General features: G+C 40.7%; 1 protein-coding gene across 1 annotated transcript in view; it reads right to left on the bottom strand.

Moving 5' to 3' along the window:
• ITPR1 (inositol 1,4,5-trisphosphate receptor, type 1) overlaps window positions 1-15952 on the bottom strand; it is a gene marked incomplete at its 3' end in the record, with an annotated part of 81236 nt that extends 65284 nt beyond the window's left edge. Inside the window, exons 1-2 of the mRNA XM_010285033.1 lie at window positions 15861-15952; window positions 11997-12067 (exon numbers count right to left, since the gene is read on the bottom strand). Of these exons, the coding sequence (XP_010283335.1) occupies window positions 11997-12067; window positions 15861-15952 (163 nt within the window). The remainder of the gene's footprint in view (window positions 1-11996; window positions 12068-15860) is intronic.
• Between the last annotated feature and the right edge of the window lie 3165 nt (window positions 15953-19117).

Raw genomic sequence — 19117 nt, 5'->3', positions numbered from 1 at the left:
ACCGCTGCCCCGTGGGGTTGTTTCAAGTTAATTGGTGCTGGCTAGAGATCACGCGGGGGGAGGATTTTTGTAGATATAGCTAAGAATTCTTCCTTTTCAGGATGGCTGCTCCCTCATCTAGCTCTTTCACTTCCTCATGCCTACAAGTTCTGTGTTCATTTCTTCCTTGTATAATTTTTAACCTTGACAAATAAAAGGTCTGATATTCACTAAATACACGGTCTAAGCACTACCAGATTGCTTTTGCACAGCAAAGCTTTCTGTATCCTTAATAAAAATCTGACTCTGAGATAATTTGTTCTACTTAAAGCAGGAGAGGATCCTGTCACAGCATTTTCCAGCAATGTCACAGTTTCTCTGCTGTCGGTAGAGCTTGGAGGTGATTATTTATTCTGAAAATCTGACTGAGAGCTACAGAAAGACTCTTCAACCAAAATACAAGGAGTTATGTTTTCATTGAACTTCCGTATATTATACAATCAAAACAGACAATAATTGACAACACTGAGAACTCAGCACTGATTATTTTCACAAATTAGGTATGAAGGAAGTGTTAGTCCTAACACGTAACTCTTCGTTGACTGAATAATAGGTTGTTCATTAGAATAGAATTTTTGAGGAACACTGCATTTAGTGTCAATCAATCTGTAACGGCTATTCTCGTGTTCAAAACATTCGCCTGAGACATATCAACCTAAAGGCTTTGACTTTCACAGCAAGACAACAGTATTTGGTAAGAGCTACACAGCTCAGCTTTCTCAGCATCTCTGCTAGGCTGCACCCAGACCAGCTGAAGGCAGAGGGGTACAAACAGCTCCCCTCCCAGTTACCAGCTGGCAGAAAGCCTCCACCTGAGCTTCCACAAAGTTACTCCAAAACACTGCACACATTTTGTCCTTTCCTATGACCACCGAAAGTGTAAAAGGCAAGTGCAGTGTATAAGAAACAATGTCCTACATAAGCCATTAAAAAAAAACCCCCAAAAAACAAAACAGGCAAATGGGGAAAAAAAAAAAAATCGGCATATGTATGTTTACAAACAATACTTTTTCTAGGTGAGAAACACAAGGTTTTTTATAGTGGTTGCATTTGTTAGGAGCCACTAAATGCTAATCCGTGATTTTGTAACTCCCTACCCCAGCCAGTCAGTTGTCAAAGAAACAAACGGATACTTCCCAGTTTTTTCCTAAAGAACCAGGAGGTGCTTCTCAAGGCTGTCTCAAAGCAGCGAGTTCCCTTCTGGATGGCAAAAAACGTAATGCATTTTTCAGAGTCAAGAGCCTTCACCAGTAATTCACTTGTTTCCTAGCATTTGGACCACAAACTTCATAAAAACCTCCAGTCATTCCTGCATAACTTTACTGGCAGGTCCCAAATCACAAGGAGCTTGACAGATCAGCACTGGCACCTTGATCTCCACACAGCCATGTGAAAAACTCAGCTGGAAGTGCTATGCATGCATCAGTAATTGAAGAAGAGAAATCACACTCAGGTGTTGACACATTAAGTACTATACTTCACCTAGAAAGACCAATCTGAGTTCTGCAACAAGAAGGACAGGGTATTCAATCTCCAGCAGCAAGATGGAAAAGGAGGAAGATGCGAGTGTCACAGACCACTCGCTGAAGACAAGTGGCAAGGTCTGGCTTTTGTAATAGCACATTTTTATGACTGGCTATGCTGGCAGCCTCACCGATTTTCTTCTGACAGCTCTCAGACAAACAGAGCATTACTTCCCTGAGCTTACAGCTGAGATGACACCACCACTTCAGTCAGGACTCTTACTCAGTGAAGAACAGGCTACCCAGAAAATGAGAAATGAAATAACTTAGCTTCTGGGTTGAGGGTGGGTTCCTCTTTCATTGATGACTTCCACGTGGCACTCAGACACAGTACCTGTAAGACCTCAGTATGGGTACTTAAGATATTTATCTCATGTCTTCTAAGTAAACATCCTAAATTGAAAATATTTTTGAACTGTTAAGTCCTTGCAAAATTTAAAGCCTTATGTTTTAGGTAAAGTAAAATAATAAGAACTTTTAGTATAACTTACTGCTACCTCAAGCAGCACAGAATTTCACTCTGTCCTAAAAGCGACAGAGAAGTGAGATCCTACAGACCAGACTCTCCGAAGAGTTAGACACAGCCAAGATCCTCAGGGGTGTCACACCACACTCATCTGCTCCCTTTAAAAAATGAAACAAAACTCATGATCATCCAGCTCAAGGGGAAAGAGGAAATCAAATTTGGTCACAAAAATGTAAAGGGGAAAACACTCGAGAACATCTTTCATACCTTCTGCTACAGTAAAAGCTAGGAACAATCTCCTAAAGTTTACTGGGGAAAGCAGCGGGATTTACAAGGCAGAAAATGCAAACTCTGAAACATAAACATGATAACCTGAACTGGAAGATCCAAGAATAGGGATCACACTCTCCCATGACTATGTGCTGTATCAGGATTCCTAAGCTACATGTCACAGATGGAAGACTAAGAGCCAAGAGGATCTGCTTGACAGCTCAGCTACGCAAGTGTCAGCGCATTCAAGGTGAAAAACGTTTTTCTGAATCAAACTCCACTGCACTTGGTCACCACATATTTGTGCTTCTCCATATCCAGGACAGTACAAAGCTAAGTCTCAGGGAATTCACTAAGTAACTTACAGTTGCTTTTGACTAATTACGGGCACTTTTAACCTTAACTGCAAAGCACTCACAGCAGAGGTGAGGATTCACTAGCAACTCACTCCGGCTGACAGGAACAACAGAAGCTACTACCAAATTGGTGAGCATCATTTAGATGCTCCTTGTCTAAATCTTCTTCCCATGCATATGGTATCTCTCAGGTACCAGGCAGTAAGGGAACACTGCTCATCACTGTGCAATACGGCAGGCAGGTTGGGATGGAGAGCTGGATGACAAAGTCTTGGTACTGCCAGCAAAGCTGTGTTTCACTAGCACAATCCTGTATGTCAGCCTCGCAGAGAAGGCAGTTCAGCTGCTTTAGCTGCAAGCTACCATTCAAGACCTACAGTGAGAAAAATTCAGCACGTTGGTGACACCAGAAAGCTACATGGACAATGTGGTTCAGCCAGGCAGAAACACTGAGCAGGCTGAATGAGAAATGAAATTTCAAACAGAAGCGAGGAACAGACAGCTCACCTAGTACACCCCAAATTTGCATATTACATATTTTTCTTATATTAGTACCCGAATAACCAACTTGCACATAAGAACACCCGATAATGCATCACAGTTGCCATATTGCCAAGAAACAATCTTGGGCTCCAGGTCACCAGAGTTAGATAAAATCTAACCCAAGACTAGGTCAGGAAGCCTCAGGCCTAATAAATGCACTCTCAAGTCAGGTGTTGTGGACTGATAACAGTATTTTGCATCCCAGACCTACCAGCCAGCCCCCTCCAAATCTCTCCCTTAAGTATCTCAACACTTTAGACAACTGGTGAAAAGCTGAAGATGTCTAGTACCTAATACCTGTGCGACTGCTTCCCTCGCACACTTTCCACACCCACCCCCCCCAAACTTCATTACTTTATCCATCAGCTTCAGTATTTGCATCCTTCTATATGCATAAGACTCCTTCATCTGCAAAGCACTCAGGCCATACCAAAAGCACACCACTAGCTCTGAAGTTTATTTGAAGGTCCTCTGCAAGTACTTAGTATTGATGAGATTCACCAGCACCTCAATCTTCCCAGTTACGGAACAGACTGAGAGCTTTTAAAAGGAACAGAGTAGATTGAGTGTGCAGAAGAACACAACAGTTCAGCTACCCTAAATATTAAGCAAGCCACAAATTTTAATAACTTTGCTGTATTAAAAGATACGCACCAATGTCACCCCACCCCCACAATTCATCAAGGCATTTCACTCCCTTGGGCTCTTGTGACTAAGTATAATATTTCATTAAATATCCTGTTCATACTGGCTTATGTACTAGGGAACACACTAATTTTAGAAAACTGATTAGCTAGTTCTTTCTAACCGAATGTTATTGTAGCTAAGGTCAGATTTTGCACTGAAACTATGGCAACAAAGCCACAGTATTCTTTTGTCTACAAGGTTGGGGCTAGGTTTATTAACAGTACTGTTCCACTTAATAGCTAAGCACTGCTTTTTGGCAATCCCTCCCTCGATCCTACCTGAAATACCCTGAACTTTCCACAGGGGAAAAAATTTAAGACCTGTGAGAGCTGTTGAGAAAGAATGAACATTTAAACCAGCACTTTGCTTATTTCTTCATTTTTAGGACATGGTCACTACAGCAGCACGTTTCCCCTGTTGTCCTGCACAGTATGTTTCATCAGCACAGAATTACTACCCACACTTTTTAGATGGGCAAACGAAGCACACAGATCATAAAACTTCAGACTAAGAGTTCAACTAAGTCCCCCCAAATTCCTTTGCAGTACCTTAAGCAACAGACTGTGGTTTTCATACAGCATTCCAGTTATGCATATTAATGGCCACTTTCTATTTCGGAGGGGCTTTGCTCTGCCTTCATCTAGATGCAAAACATCCAAGATGAAAGCACTTTAAAACCCGAAGTTGGCAGACAGCTGTTTCACCACAGTACTCCGTACAGACCAGCACGCAAACGCAACCCGGCCAACCTTCACAGCCTGCGCCTTGTATTCCAAACGGACCCAGCTCCTCTTCTGGTTCAGTATTGACAACTTTTTTACACCGAGTTTAAGAGACTCTCTTGTAATCTGCGCCATACAGACCTTTCCCCTTATGGTCTTGGTACCCCATCACTAGGACACAGAAAAAACACATGCTAAACCATCTCAATTAAATCAGTAATTATTTAGCCAATCATTAATCCACTGTTTCAGCAAATCACATTGGCATCGCGGAGTTGGAATGTCTTTAGGATGCCCTGGTGCTTCAGCACACATAGCTACCAACTGGACTGCAAACTTGTCTTGCTTAATAGGCCACTAAGGAACCACACTGCAATAGATGTGGCCAATTAAATAAAGCCAGCTTTCCAATTCAGTCTCCATGACAGTACTTACCTTCCTGTGTAAAAAAAAAAAGCTTCCCTTTGGTTCCTGCATCCAATCACTACTGGGTTTGAAAGCAATGCCAGCTGCTTTTGTATGTTTAAATTATGGCACAAAGCAGCTACGCAAGTTAAACACCGCTTCTCCAGCTGTGCTCATAGCAGGAAAACTCCAGTTCCTCCTCTGCTTGCTAATACAGCAAGCCGTATAAGTACCCATTGATGAGCCTGGCACCACCACAAAGCCTGTGGTTAAAAATGTCTGGAGATGAGGTGTTCATGATGTCACTCTGAAGTCATCAAGGGCTACCAGAGAAGGCAGCCTACCTGCAGAGAGGAAGGAGGCTTGGGGTGTGCTCATTTAAGTGGTGCATCAACTCCTGATTAGGACACTCTCTCTCACAGGGTTTTCCAAACTTCAGCAGATATAAAGCACATTTGTCTGTATGCAAATGAAACACTTCTGACTTTTGAGGTTTTCTGAGATACCTAAATGCCACAGTGGCAATTGTCTGTAACATCTGATCCTATGTAGGATGCAGTGGGCTAAAGATTCACATTTTGGAGACAGTGCTCAGCATTTCTTCGTCGTATAAAGGGCATCAAATTCAAATACATACTAGCAGTTGGCAGTTTTCTAGTGCAGTTCTATAAATACTGAGAATCACACTAAAGGCTTCCTCATCAAGGCAGTGAAAATGTATTTTAAGTTTTTTAACTATATCCTAATTCAGCAAGATAGAAAGATTTTTCCCTATTCAAAATGACCAATGCTTCAATTTTAAATAGAAAAGTTACAGGCACAACATTAGACTATATTTTTATCATTTTTCTCTTCCATCATACCAACCCAAAAGTTTCTTTTCATTTCACACTACATCGGATTAGTACTCTTTTCGAAAAGGGGCTAGGAAGCATAATTTTTTCTTTTTCTGGTGTTTGACCATAAAATAGAGAAGTTAGTTAAGTAGGTATTTACTATTGTTGCCCCACTTGCTACTTTTGGTATTCAACATGTGCATTTTAATCTGTCTTGGACATCTCAAAACTGAAAAGGAGTCACTATTCTATTGCAAGTGATGTATTTCTCTTCAAGATCACCATGCTAAGCTTTGACCTTAGCACTCAAGCACTCTCAAAAGTTCTGCTTCCTGCATGAAAAACTAATCCTGCTATTTCATCTGCTAATATATGGTTATCGGAGTGAAAAAAGCCATAGTTAGACATTAGTTTAAATATTCCTTAAAGGAATCTAGGCACCTTAATAATTAATATACCCAAACATTTCAGCAGCATTAGAAACCCCATGCTGAAAGAGAAGAAGGAGCCTAAACATGGCCATGCAGCACAAGTCTATCACTCCTCTTCTTCTCACCATCATTCCAGGAATATGCCCTCAGCCCTCAGCAAAACTCCCACTCTGCATATCTTAGATGATTTTGAAAGTCATACAATTCAGACTCTTCCACATCAAAGTTTAAAAAGCAAATCTAAGCTGATATAATTGCTTTTACCAGAGTAGATCTGGAAAAGTATGCATGGAGAGCGTACAGAGAGCAGTAAGATTTGAGGCTACACACTCACCTGAAGCTGAACACATGATACTTAAAGGTTTATACTGCAGAAAATTCTTCTTGATGAGTACAGGGCATAGCACTGAACTATCTCACTACCTAGAAAGTGCACTTCAATATGCTGCTAACATTTTTTCCAAAACTAACAGGCAGAGGGATCTGGGTATTTCAGTTTGTTTTTTAATGATTTGAAGCGTTTCGGAAAACTATGTATGTGACCCTTCAACTAAAAATTTGCTTCATCTCCGTTCTAATGCCAAACTATAAACAAGCTTGCATCGGCTAAATAAGGCTAAATGATCCCATATGTATGCAACATAGCTCCACAGCCTCTATCAGTACTGCATAAATTATATGGTTTCCTTCATATTAAACAAAGCAGTAGCGTATAGGCTTCTGGTCATCAATGGCAAAGCTATTAAGAACAAAACATAACTCAAACCACTTCTGTTACGGAGAAGCGTATTGCCTTTCATCAATGCTAAGCACAGTGTGAACTTAAGAGAAAGCCATCAAAAGAATATGGGTGTGTAGATTTTTTTTTTAATACATATTTCTATATTAAAGCTTCTTTATAGTCTACTGAAGATGAACTTGTAGTTCAAAGCCAAGAGCCTCAGTGCTAGCCCCTAACACCACCCGGCGAGCCTGACCGAATGCTTTGCGAAGGCAATATTCAGAAAGAGCAGACAGTATGGATTAGGATCAAAAGAACAAACAAAAAGAAAAATCTGAACTACTCATCTTCTGCTTCACCATGAGGGTATTTTAAGTCTAAGATATGGGTTCATTCCTTGAACATCTTGCCAAAAAAAGAGTGTTGCCCAGCAACTACTAAAACAATGTTCTGGAAGGAGGTAGCTGCCGGACAAATTAACCCAGTAAGTCCCCCTTTTCCCTGCGTTTTATGCAGCTATTGCAAAGCTTCTGGATTCCTGGCAGACAGATCTGCATCCCAAATAAAGAACTGTAAGGAATTTCCTGAGAAGGCTGTCAGACAGACTGTTTTGGTGTAGTAGCAGTGTCTTGCATTAAGCAAACACATTTGGCTTAGCACAGCGCTAAATTCCAATACAAAATGAACACAAAACCTCTGCAAAAGCACATACAAACTGATGAATAGAGCACAGAAGCAGCAGCTAAAGCACAAAATTATCAGCCCTGGGCTCTGCTTCAGCTTCACCAGTATTGCTAGGTCTGACTTTAATTTGCAAAATAGCTATCTGTCCCTGTGCGTTTAAGTACGAATGATTTCTTATGAAACACTGGTGCTTTTAGCCTAGCTAGAGGGTCAGCTGTAGTTCATGCTTTCCACATAAATCCACGCATATTAAAAGGATGTTCATTTATAGTCACTATTCAGATGCACAGTCATATTCAAAGACTGCAATTAGAGCAGCGATTCCAGCTTCATAAAATACATAAAATGCCTTTTTTTGTTCAAAGCAGTGGAGATAACCAAGGAACTGTCACACTCTTTTTGGAGACTCATAGAACTAAGGTTGTTTTTTTTTTTTCCCCAGGAATCTCATCTGTACACAGTAAATTCATAGCACTTAAGTACAACTCTCTTTCACAAGAATTTTCATATTAACTTTTTTAAAAAGAAACACCGTAACAAATGTACTCTTAAGTCTTAATGTTTTGCAAGGCAGTTTTAGAGGACTTCTGAATTAGTTGGAGCTGAAAACTTGAAGGTCCAGAGAAACACTGTATTTAAAAAAAAAAGAAAAAAATCCCCAAAACCCACACCCAAACCACCATATTTAAAGTGGATTCAGAAAGCCAGACTCAGAAATCCACCCGAAAAAACAAACCAGAATCCACCAAAATCTCACAGACCATAGTTACCATCCAGCATCAACCCACTAACTTCAGGCGCTATCTACTTCTGATTGGGATGGGAAAAAGGAAGGGGAAAAAAAAAAAATCAGCCTTCACACCTTCAAGTGATCAAACTAATATTGTAAGGACCTAGAGGCACAACAGCACTTAATATGTGAAATAACTACTGGTATACACTCATAGTAACTTGAGGGTGCTGGGACTAATGCCTTTCTTTAGAGTTCTTTCCAACTCCAGCACTTGAGTTTTCTTCCATCTAATACACCCTCTGAATTTTCTTTTTTTTCGTATCTCATATACTTTTATACCACACTCCAAATCTTAGCTGAACTCTATCCCATCTTACTCTCAGCCTCCTCTTGCATTGCATCCCTTCCAGGGCTCCACCACCACCAGATTCATCTGTCAGCCTACTTTTTCTACAACTTTTGTCTACAGAGCAAGCCCTCGTGTCCTCAGGATACCTCTGTACATTTTCCTCCAAGCAGACTGAAAGGCTCTAACGCTCCCATCTCCTACTCCAGTCGTGCCGCTGCAAATCATTCTGTTCAACCCAGCTCATCCAAACACACATCAAGCTTTCCTCACTGAATTTTCCTTAGGACAACTTGAAGCCAACACTTTTAAAAGGAGTGACTTACTAGCACATAGACCCACCTCCGTTTCAGCTACGAAGTGCTTGCTTTTAGAAACACACTCCTCAGGAGGGACTGTTTTCACACCACAAGCAGGTTATCAGAGTTTAGTGACAGCATATACAGCTAAGCATTACCGTCAGCTGCCCTCACCTGAGAGGGGCTCTCTGGGAAGAAGGATGGTGCATACACACCACCACTTCGTGCACAGCAGCTCTGCTGTATTTCAAGGGTCTGAAGTAGAGAGGAAAGAAAAACCACCATCCTCTAGACCAGGGTCTTGCTGCTGCCACGAGATGCAACTGATGAAGTGTAGCCTAGGCAACCAGATTTTTTAAAACCTGAAACACCCATGGCTAAGGAAAAAGCAGGATGGATTAATTCTGCCACTGGATATATATGCTTTAGTTTCACACTGAATTTTCTTAGAGTCATGTATGCATATCTAAGCAGTGAATCTTGCTTCTAGATATCTCTCACCACTTTGATTAAGCATGAAAATTATATTTACAACTGTTTTACATCTGCCCACAGAATACAGATCTGCTCAGAGAAGCTTAGAATTACATTTCTTAAATACACTACCCAAAGCAAAATCCTTGAGACTGGCCACGAAGTCACACGTTCAGTGTTCCTCCAGAAGGTGACTTCAGATTTGACTGACCTGCATCTGGACACTTCAAAGCACAGTTAGTTTGAAAGAGGATTTGCACATAGACAGAAAACAGGTTATAGCATACAGGCATTTTTTCAGTATGGTGTAAAGCTATAACGTAACTCACTTACGTTTGATTAATTTTGGTCCTGCTCTAAAGAGATTTTCAGAAGTTACTTCTCAGGTACCAGTGCCAGTGTTTTGCACCTATTCGAATTCAAACGGAGATCACACCTCTCCTCAGGCCTCGAACGGCAGTGATCGTATTGGCTGCAATGACTACTGTGGACTATATGAAATCATTGAACAAATGTGGGCACCGCAAAGTACAAAGTTTACTGGCTACTAGAACATTCCACATCAGTTCCCACTCCAGGCTGCTACTGTACAAGAGGTGTCTTGTGCCACAGACCTGCTGTACCAGTGACACTGCCCAAGGCAATGAAGACTAAATCTCAAGTATGACAAAACTCAGTACTGGGACTACGGAACTACATTCACCAGATGCCCATGGTTGCTTTATATCCCAGATGTAAATGTTACTGTTTGGATAAATGCACTGTAGCGTTAGACTCTGTGTTCCATCTGCAAGGCAGGTATTTTTGCAAAGTGTCATAAAAACACTGAGATTGCAGACATGTGGCTGCAGCCCCTGACCCTGCCCGAGACTTCCCGTGCAACACCCCAGACAAACCTCCGGGTGCCTTTGCTTCACGTATTTTCCATTTGTGTTGAAGATAGTGCGACAAACTTCATTATTACTTCTTCTGAACGTGTTTATCGTGCAAAGCGTTTTGTCTTAGACCACACTTGTAAAGCATGTGTATCAATAACAGAAATGCCTGCTAAAATTTTAGGAATTTTGTTGCCATTTACCATGAAGCATAAACTTCCCCATGAAACCTTTAGTGTAACTAAAGTAACTACAAGGGCTGGAAGAGGTTCACACCATTCTTTCTCCATGTATAAATTATAAGTAACATGAGAACATTTACAATGTCTAACCACAATGTTTTATGTCAGACAAATGTCTCTCTGTACTTGCAGTTCCTAAACTGTGCTAGCAAGAATGGCCTTTTTCTTACCCTTTTCTTTCTCTTTCCCCTCCCCTCCTTCTACAGCCAGTAGTCTCAGTCAAATCTGGCTTTATTCTTTCATATGATTTTAATATCAAAAAATGCCTAGAGTCAGGGCGCTAGTTCACATAACGCCATTGTTCTTTTTCTGGAGAGCTTAATATTGAATGCTAAAACTTCCCCAGGTTGCCTCTTCGGTATTTGAATCATCAGCTATTTAGTTTTCCAGTAAAAAGGGAGAAAAACCAACAAGAACTCACTGATTTCAGCAATATTTTAAGAAGAGTTTCATTATATGCGACATCTTCATGTCATGGCAAAAATATCCAAAAACAAAAAGCAGGAAACAAAACCAGCAGTACAGAAGACATATTATTTTCAAGGGCAATCACCTGCAGTTCTAGCCAAACCTGAACAGAAACATGGTAATTCTGAGCCCCTGATAAAGGCAAACCATAAGCAAGGAAACAAGATTCATCCAACACAGAAACAAGACAGACAGTTGCTGCTACATCTGAGAATAGCAATAAAAGGTCGATCAATTTTTAGAATATTTGGCTGAGCTATCCTTTGGGTAAAAGATGCAACCAAGGCATAAAAAAAAAAGAAGAATTCAAGAAGGTTTTTCCAAGCAAAATCCCAGTGAGTGCTTCTCTTCCTGTTTGAGATTTTTCTTAAACAAATCAGCCCTAGCCAAATTGTGCAAAGAAATAGGCATTAATTTCTTATCACTAAGCATAAGTTTCCTGACAGAATGAAAGTAAAGTCAAACATACCTAATACCGAATGAGGTGAAACAACAATAGCTGTTACAAACATTTGCTCTTTTTCGTTTTCCTCTTCTCTGAGGTAGGTTTGGTACTAAATGGCATGTATGATAGTATAGAGAAAAAGAAATTAAACATACAGAGAGTCTGTAAGTTTGAACAGATCTGAAAGCTAACCTCAACTGGCAACCCCATCTCCACTCCCTCACAAGCATTCTTTGTTAAGTCACACAACTCACTTCACACAGACATTCACACTTACATACTTTTTTCCCCTCATGAGTTGCCCTTCATGGAAGAAGATGACATTAAAATATTCTATAGGAAGTGTGGAGGTCAAAAATAGTTATACATGATTGCACAATACAAAGGACTTCTTCCAACAAGAAGGGTAATAAGCTGTCTAACAAACTTACCTCTAAATTTTTTGGGTGGGTTGTTAAGATCGCCTGCTTCTGGCTGTACAACACACCGATCATCCACCAGGCTGCAAAGAAATGAGAAGTAAAGTGAGATTCTATTCCCTTGTTTTTGCTAACCAGGATGTAAGCAATTGCAAAGTAATTTATTCACAATATTTTATCCAAGTGGCCACTTCAGCAGAAGACATTCCCCAAATGCCAACTTATGCCAAATCTTTCTAAGAAGCATGCAGCTAATTTTTACTGTTGCCCAGAGCTATGCTCCTGGATAGGCGGGACAATAAATAGGTCATTGCTCCTGTATACTGCATCATCTTTATGTCCCCTCCTTGAGGCGCAGACAGAACAGCCCATATTCTAGTTAGGTAAGAGACAGCCTTAGAACAATTATTGCCTCTTGGACAGATTTGAATAACGTTGCAAATGTGTTTATATGAAGGGTAGAGAACAGGAAAATATGATGACTACACTAACTGGACACTGCTCCTATGAGTCCCAAAGTATTAAGAAAAGGCAGAAACAGTAACTGCCACAATAAAAATTGACTCCCAAGAGCAAGGAAGACATAAATACACCTTCCTGCTCACCAGTCATAAACACAAGATAAGTCAAGGGACTGAACTAACCTCCTCCTCTTCTACCAGGAAGGAGGTGAATTGGACAAGGGAACCCAAGAGATTCCAATAGGGAATGCCAGGACAGAGCTTCTCCCATGAATACACATCAGCAAAAAAACTCACAGGGTCAAAGCCCAAAGAATAAAGAAAATAGTTAAGATGCAACCTGTCACCACTGCTCTGTCCTTAGCATGCTTTGCATCAACATGGAATTGCGCTTTTACCCAACACTATTTCCAAATCATGAAAATGCAGCTGTAACCAAATACGCTGTAGTTGCTGATTTGATCCTAAATGATTCAGTATGACCCCTTAAAACCAATCTGTCAAAGAGGCTTTCTACACAAAAGTAGAAAGTAAAACTTCAAGGTCTTAAAGGTTTGAGAGGTCTATTCTCATGCAGAATCAACTTGAGAAAGACTGAGACCTAGAATATGAGAGTTGTTCCTTGCAGAGGCTGGTTACATGCAGGGAGCATCTTGAGACAACAATTACGGAAAATAATGAAGTGCATAAAAATTAAGAGATCAGAGAGATTAAGTGGACTCAACACTTCTATGCATCTAAAATTTGCATATGCAAACATTCAGAGTAAATTGCTTTTTCCCCATGGATTTTCTCCCTATTCAGCATTATATATACATATATGTGCTCCAACAAGAATGGTATTATTAATATTTAATTAGTATTAATATAGAAACACCTGCTTCTAATGAACAAGGGGCTGAAAAAATATTGTAAGTTAAATGGGTTACTCTGATCAGCCCACACAGAGAGAATCTCAGTGCAATACATCCATCTCATTCTGAGATTAAATTAGAAGTAAAGACTTCTAAAACTACTAAGAAAATAATTTTACAGGGCACAAAACACAAAAGAGGATATATTGTAAACCAGTAATCATAATGATGACAGCGCTGAGTTTGGGAAACGGCAAGAGTAAAGTCCCGATTAAGCAACAGTCATGTCATAGGAATATTAAATAGGAACACTCTTCAGAGATTTGGAATGACATTAGAATGTATAGTGGTATCTGTTTCTCAACCTTCATTAGCCACATGAACAAGTCATTACACATTGTTATGACATAAGACTGTCAAAACTCCACATGGTATAGAGTACAATTACACCGAATCTTTCCTTTGCTTCTTTAATTTTCTCCAGGACAAAGACTAAATTAAATATGGGACAAAACTAATTTGATTATGAAGGCTTATTACGATGATAATGCATTTCATATTTCACATAGCAATTGGGATTCCTGGCTTAAATTAGGCTCAGAAGATGTGTGACCATTATATAATGCAGTTACCTTAAAACAGTACTAATCAAATCAAAGAGGATGCTTGTAACACTAAGGGATCTTTAGACCTGCCATGAGAACATCTCATCAAGCCTAGAAAATACATGTGCTTAGGGCCTGTAATGTCTAAAAGGACTACCCATGGTGAAAAATATCTGCTCAGCAATGCCATCAAAAGCCACAGCCACTGCATAATGTTCATCATGCACTGTACGAGATTAAACATAACAACTTTCTACTTGTTCGGGAATTATTTACTGCCAAACTTGCTTCAATACTAGGAAGAAAGAAAATAGCCAAATGTATAGTATCGCTCAATTCGTTTTGCCAGTTTTCAGCAGATAGTATTTGGCCAGTTACACAGCTGATCGAATACTGCAGAGTGTACGTGTCATATTTGACGAGTACCTGGGAAATTTGTCAAATACATTTGCCAAATACTATTCAACCAACCCTACTTACTACATCCCTTGCTTTTATCATACCTTCTTTCCTTTCTGGCAGCATCCCATATTTTCTTCTCTTTCCTATAATAGATCATGGTGCATCTTCAGTGTCTGATTCCTCCTCTGCCCCCTTATTTTCCAGAATCCTAATAGCTAGAGGACTAAACCTACAAGTTAGTTTGGAGTCACTCAGGTGAGATTCCAGCCCATCGTTTCCTGCCGAGAGACTTACCAGGATGCTGTCTTTGTACCCTGCTTGGGAGCTCCATTTATCAGATGCATCTGGACAGTAGGCATCAAAAAATTTGCTGTCACTGTACCCACCCTGACGCCCTTACGGCTACTGGAAATGAGAAAGAGCATGTTGTGTGTGTGCCCACTCACCAGATAGTCAAGCTTCCTGGTTGCTTCTTCGCTACTCATTCAGTATTGAAGTACCACACCAACGTGTCATGCATGCTACTTTCCTCCCTCTACTTTCTCACTGCTTTGAAACAAGGTGGCAGATGTGCTCTTTGAGCTTCTCATCCAGCCCCCTGCAAGGTCTTCCAAATCGGTACACAGCTCTGCTGCCAGCTTCTGATGTTTGGAGAGATTTCTCCTCAGCAGCAGTTGAGCAGCAGAATAAAACACACCCTGTCACTCGTCAGAGCTCTATTTCAATTCCACGGCTTTTTCTCTGCAAATTCTTCCTTTCCCTATGTGAACAGCTACTTTTTGTTTAATGAAGTGGCATACACTTCTTGCTGTATGTAAGAGCACTCTGCTACAGAGCACCTACTCTGATGTCTTCGCAGAAGAAGCACAAAGGAGCTCCGTGGGGAAGCACACCGGGGCAGGAGCCAGTACGGCATAGCTCCCACCGCAGCTCCGGGGTGCTGGCCATAGGCAAAGCTGGAGATTCAAAACATGTTCTCCTTAGACTGGAGAAGTACAGCTTTGTTTGTAGGAGAAACCTCAAATACTGTAAGAAAAGACAAAACTAGTCACAGTGGTAAGTTAGTGGTATATAAAAGGTTTGGCTCAGGGCTTCTTATGGGTTTTTGTTTTGGTTTTGTTTTTTTTTTAACTGCTTATATTGCCTATGCTACATCCTTTTTTTCGAATCAGCAGATTGCACTGGGGCCTATTCATTCCTGACTGGGGGGGCAGGGAGGGACAGGACGGGACACACGGATGGACATGGGACAGACAACAACATGAAAATCATTTTCTTGCATTCATTCCCTCTACCCACACCTTAACTTGACAAGCTTCTTCCTCCCCACCAAGGGCATCAAACCCACACCATAGCTATTGATATGCTCTCCATCCTCCCAAAATCTAACTTGCCATATTAGCTTCAGGCCATTTTTAAATTTAGGGCCAAAACTGTACATAAAGCTACCTTGCTTCACCCAGTATTTCCTGGGAGTCAGGCTCATGATAGCTAGCTGAGCTCTGCTAGTCCATCTTACAGATGTTTTTGGTACAAGAGAACAGCTGTTCTTACCCCAAAGTGCTAATAAATCCATTTGTTGAGCCCTCTGCATAGAGAGAACAAATATCTCCAATATGAAGGAAGCTCGACATCTTGTCAGTCATCTCTGGCTTACTGCCCCTAGAAGAATAAAGCACAACATTACTATTTATCAGGCAGAATTTCTTGGTATAAGCTACGGGAGGTTACAACAACAGGACCCTTCACTTTTGTTTGTTCATTTGTTTCAAAAACGAAACAAGTTCTTGCAGTGGAATTTCAGGTATCAAATAAAACATGTCAAAATGCTTTCTTAGGAAAATAAACCAAGGAAAAACAAGCAGCTACTGGCATCCCATTTCGTGTGGGATTGTTTTACAGGTAGCTGTATTCATCCCAACAGATGCTCACAGCCATTTCAGCCCAGGCACGCCGACCCGTCTCATCCCACCTGTGAGAGGGAAAAGGGGAAGAAGAGTGGGCTGCCTCAGTTTAAGACATATTATTTGTACCATCTAAAACACAACACATTCCTTTGCCAGATTTTTTGTCACAATCAAGGTAGGTTTCAGCATATTTTAAAGGTCCTCTGATGTGCTGGAGTGGTGCTTGTGGGAATTGTAATGCAAATTATGGACATGAATCATGTCAATATTTTTTGGTCATGTCAGTATTTTGACATGACCAACACCAGGGTAGGCACCTGCTTACAGCTGCAGTCCAAAGACAGCATCAGGTGAAGACTCACTGAATATGCCTGACAACAGATTTTGCATGTAAAAACGTAAAGATTAAGATTTCTCAGAGTCAAATACTTAAACTACGTATGTATCAGGAAGCCAAATCCCCACAAAATCAGGAATACTTCAATCCTGTTTTTAAAAAAGATTGCCTAAATGTAACACCGAGGAGACAGGCACTTAGTGTTGTCAACTTCTATGGCATCAAGAACTATCCTTATTTTCTTTAAAGCCCCAAATCCTGGACTGAAAGATATAGGACCTACATGCCATCTAAATAAATATAGAAAAGCGAGTTTCTGTCTGTCACAGCAACACAGAAAGAGACAAACAACATGAGCCTGGATAAAAAGAAGCCCAACTGAACAGATTTTCAAAGACATCTTTTCCAAGGCCATGTACTGTTTTTCTGGAGATCCTCCTAAGCCATGCTTTTTGATCACTGAGTTCAAAACACTGAAAGAGCTTTCTGTGCTTGAGGTTTCAAACAGCAGGCAGCAACGTAGCTCCTCCAAGCTGCTCCTTCTCGCAGGTTGCTGACTTGCTCTGCAAGGCAGCCCTGCCAGCAAACACTGCCCAGGACCAGACTCCCAGATTTAGGGGAAAATAACTGAAAATACTTTCACCCTCTCCAACATCATATCCAAATCAATTTTAAACGGCGTATCACCAGGAGAACTAAGCATCAGGAAATTATGCTTATTGTAGAGCACAGCTCTGACATGGTACAGGGGATAAATACTCCCTTTCACTGAACATTATCTTGTTTACCAGAAGTGTAGGGATCAAGTTTATTAAGCAAGGCTGGAGCTCAACAAGGACAGATTCATGGAGATTTAAAAGTTGACATTGATAATGCACTGCAAGAGATGAAAGTGAAAGAAAAACCTGAAGCTATGCTTTTCTTCTGAAAAGCTGAAAACAGCTATCCCCTGCTCCTCACTGCCTCACCTCAAAGTATTGGTGGTGGTGGTAATAATAACAACCGTCATTATTATTAAATCAAAGCACATTATAGACTTTCTCATGCCTGTAAATCCCTGTGTCATTTGTACAATTAAAAACAAATTCAGGAAAAACAAAAGGTAACAGGCCAAGTTCACACGCAGCATAAGGAAGTCTCAGCTCCTCTGAAATCAAATCTGCGTGCATACAGAAGCAAACCATTTGGCTTCAGGTTGCTTGTTTAATGCCAAGTCCTTCAGCCACTGCATATGTTACACAGTCCGTTCCCATTCTCTCCTGATAAGTGGACAGAAAAACATCACTACCTATTTTAAGATATATGCCACAAACATACAGAAGTGTGCTGAGTGACTGAATTATCATCACTGGAAACACAGCTTTCCTCCTTTCCCAACTTGGATGTTAACTACGAACTTCATACTAAAAAAAACTTTTAGGTCCTCAAAATTAAGCTCAGCCCTAAATTAATACAGCCCAAAGCAAAAGGTATCTAAGTCAACAAGAAGCATAGATACTTCCAAACAACCCCTTTTTACAATGGCATTTAAGGCATCCCATTCAGGGTGGGGGGGATTACTTCACTGAACAACACCATTCTTCCTTTAGAAGAGGCAGATGTTCACCACAGCTGTTCCCAAGAGAATGTGAAGGTCAAAATTATTGACTTCCATTAGAGAATAAAGAATTTTTTCTTGGCAAAAAAGAAATTATCTCAGACCATTGACCAAAACCAGGCCCAAGGCTGGACAATCAAATTTCTGCATTACTTTCCAGAATACAGCCTCAGTTTTCTTGTATTTTCCTTACTGAGGAAGATTCTGACACACCACGTCGTATACTGTGATATTGTAACCCTGACTTACCATGTTGTATACTGTCATGGTGTAAACCCTAATAAGCCCTTTTGCAATTTTTTCACATTTCCGTTAATAAAATATTTAGCAACTTTACCTATAACCACAATACGGTTATGGGTAACAGGTAGTAAGTCTGGAAGTAGTTCAGATACACGGTATGATTGAATTTCGTTGCCCGTCTGTTCACCAGATGCGTTTTTAAAGTTTTCTGGGCAAGCTTGCAAAGCCAACACTACAAAGTCAAGTTCTGCTTCTGTGCACCCCAGGGTACAAGCCGCCTGCAGCACCGCCGAACCCCAACCTCTCCCATTCCCAAAGAGGAGAGCCATGCTCCTCGTGCTTCCTGCTGGTCATCAGCTTTGCTGAAGTTTAGACTTACGAAGGGTTGATCTGCCTACAATAACCTTACTTTAAGGCTTTTCTCAGGCACGCAGTATTTAGCATGTAGTCCTCACTTAGGACTTACTCAGCCTTTTCTTGTATTCTTTTTGAATACTGTTTTAACACCCATCAGCGTGATGTTATCTCCAGCACAACAGGAGGTACTTGGATGGAGCATGCCTCCACTGCTCTCACGAAGCCTGCTGCCAATTCCAAGTAGGGTGAGCCTCTTCGTACGATACCTATTTATCCCGAGACTTAGCCACAGTCACAACTGGTACAATGAACTCTGCCTATTACATTATTTAATAATTGAACACCAAAAGTCAGTCCACCTGACATTCAT

The sequence above is a fragment of the Phaethon lepturus genome, unplaced genomic scaffold, assembly GCF_000687285.1.
Source record: "Phaethon lepturus isolate BGI_N335 unplaced genomic scaffold, ASM68728v1 scaffold25004, whole genome shotgun sequence".
NCBI classification, from domain to species: Eukaryota; Metazoa; Chordata; class Aves; order Phaethontiformes; family Phaethontidae; genus Phaethon; species Phaethon lepturus.
The sequence above is the reverse complement of the archived record's forward strand: the minus strand, read 5'-3'. Positions and strand labels throughout refer to the sequence as shown.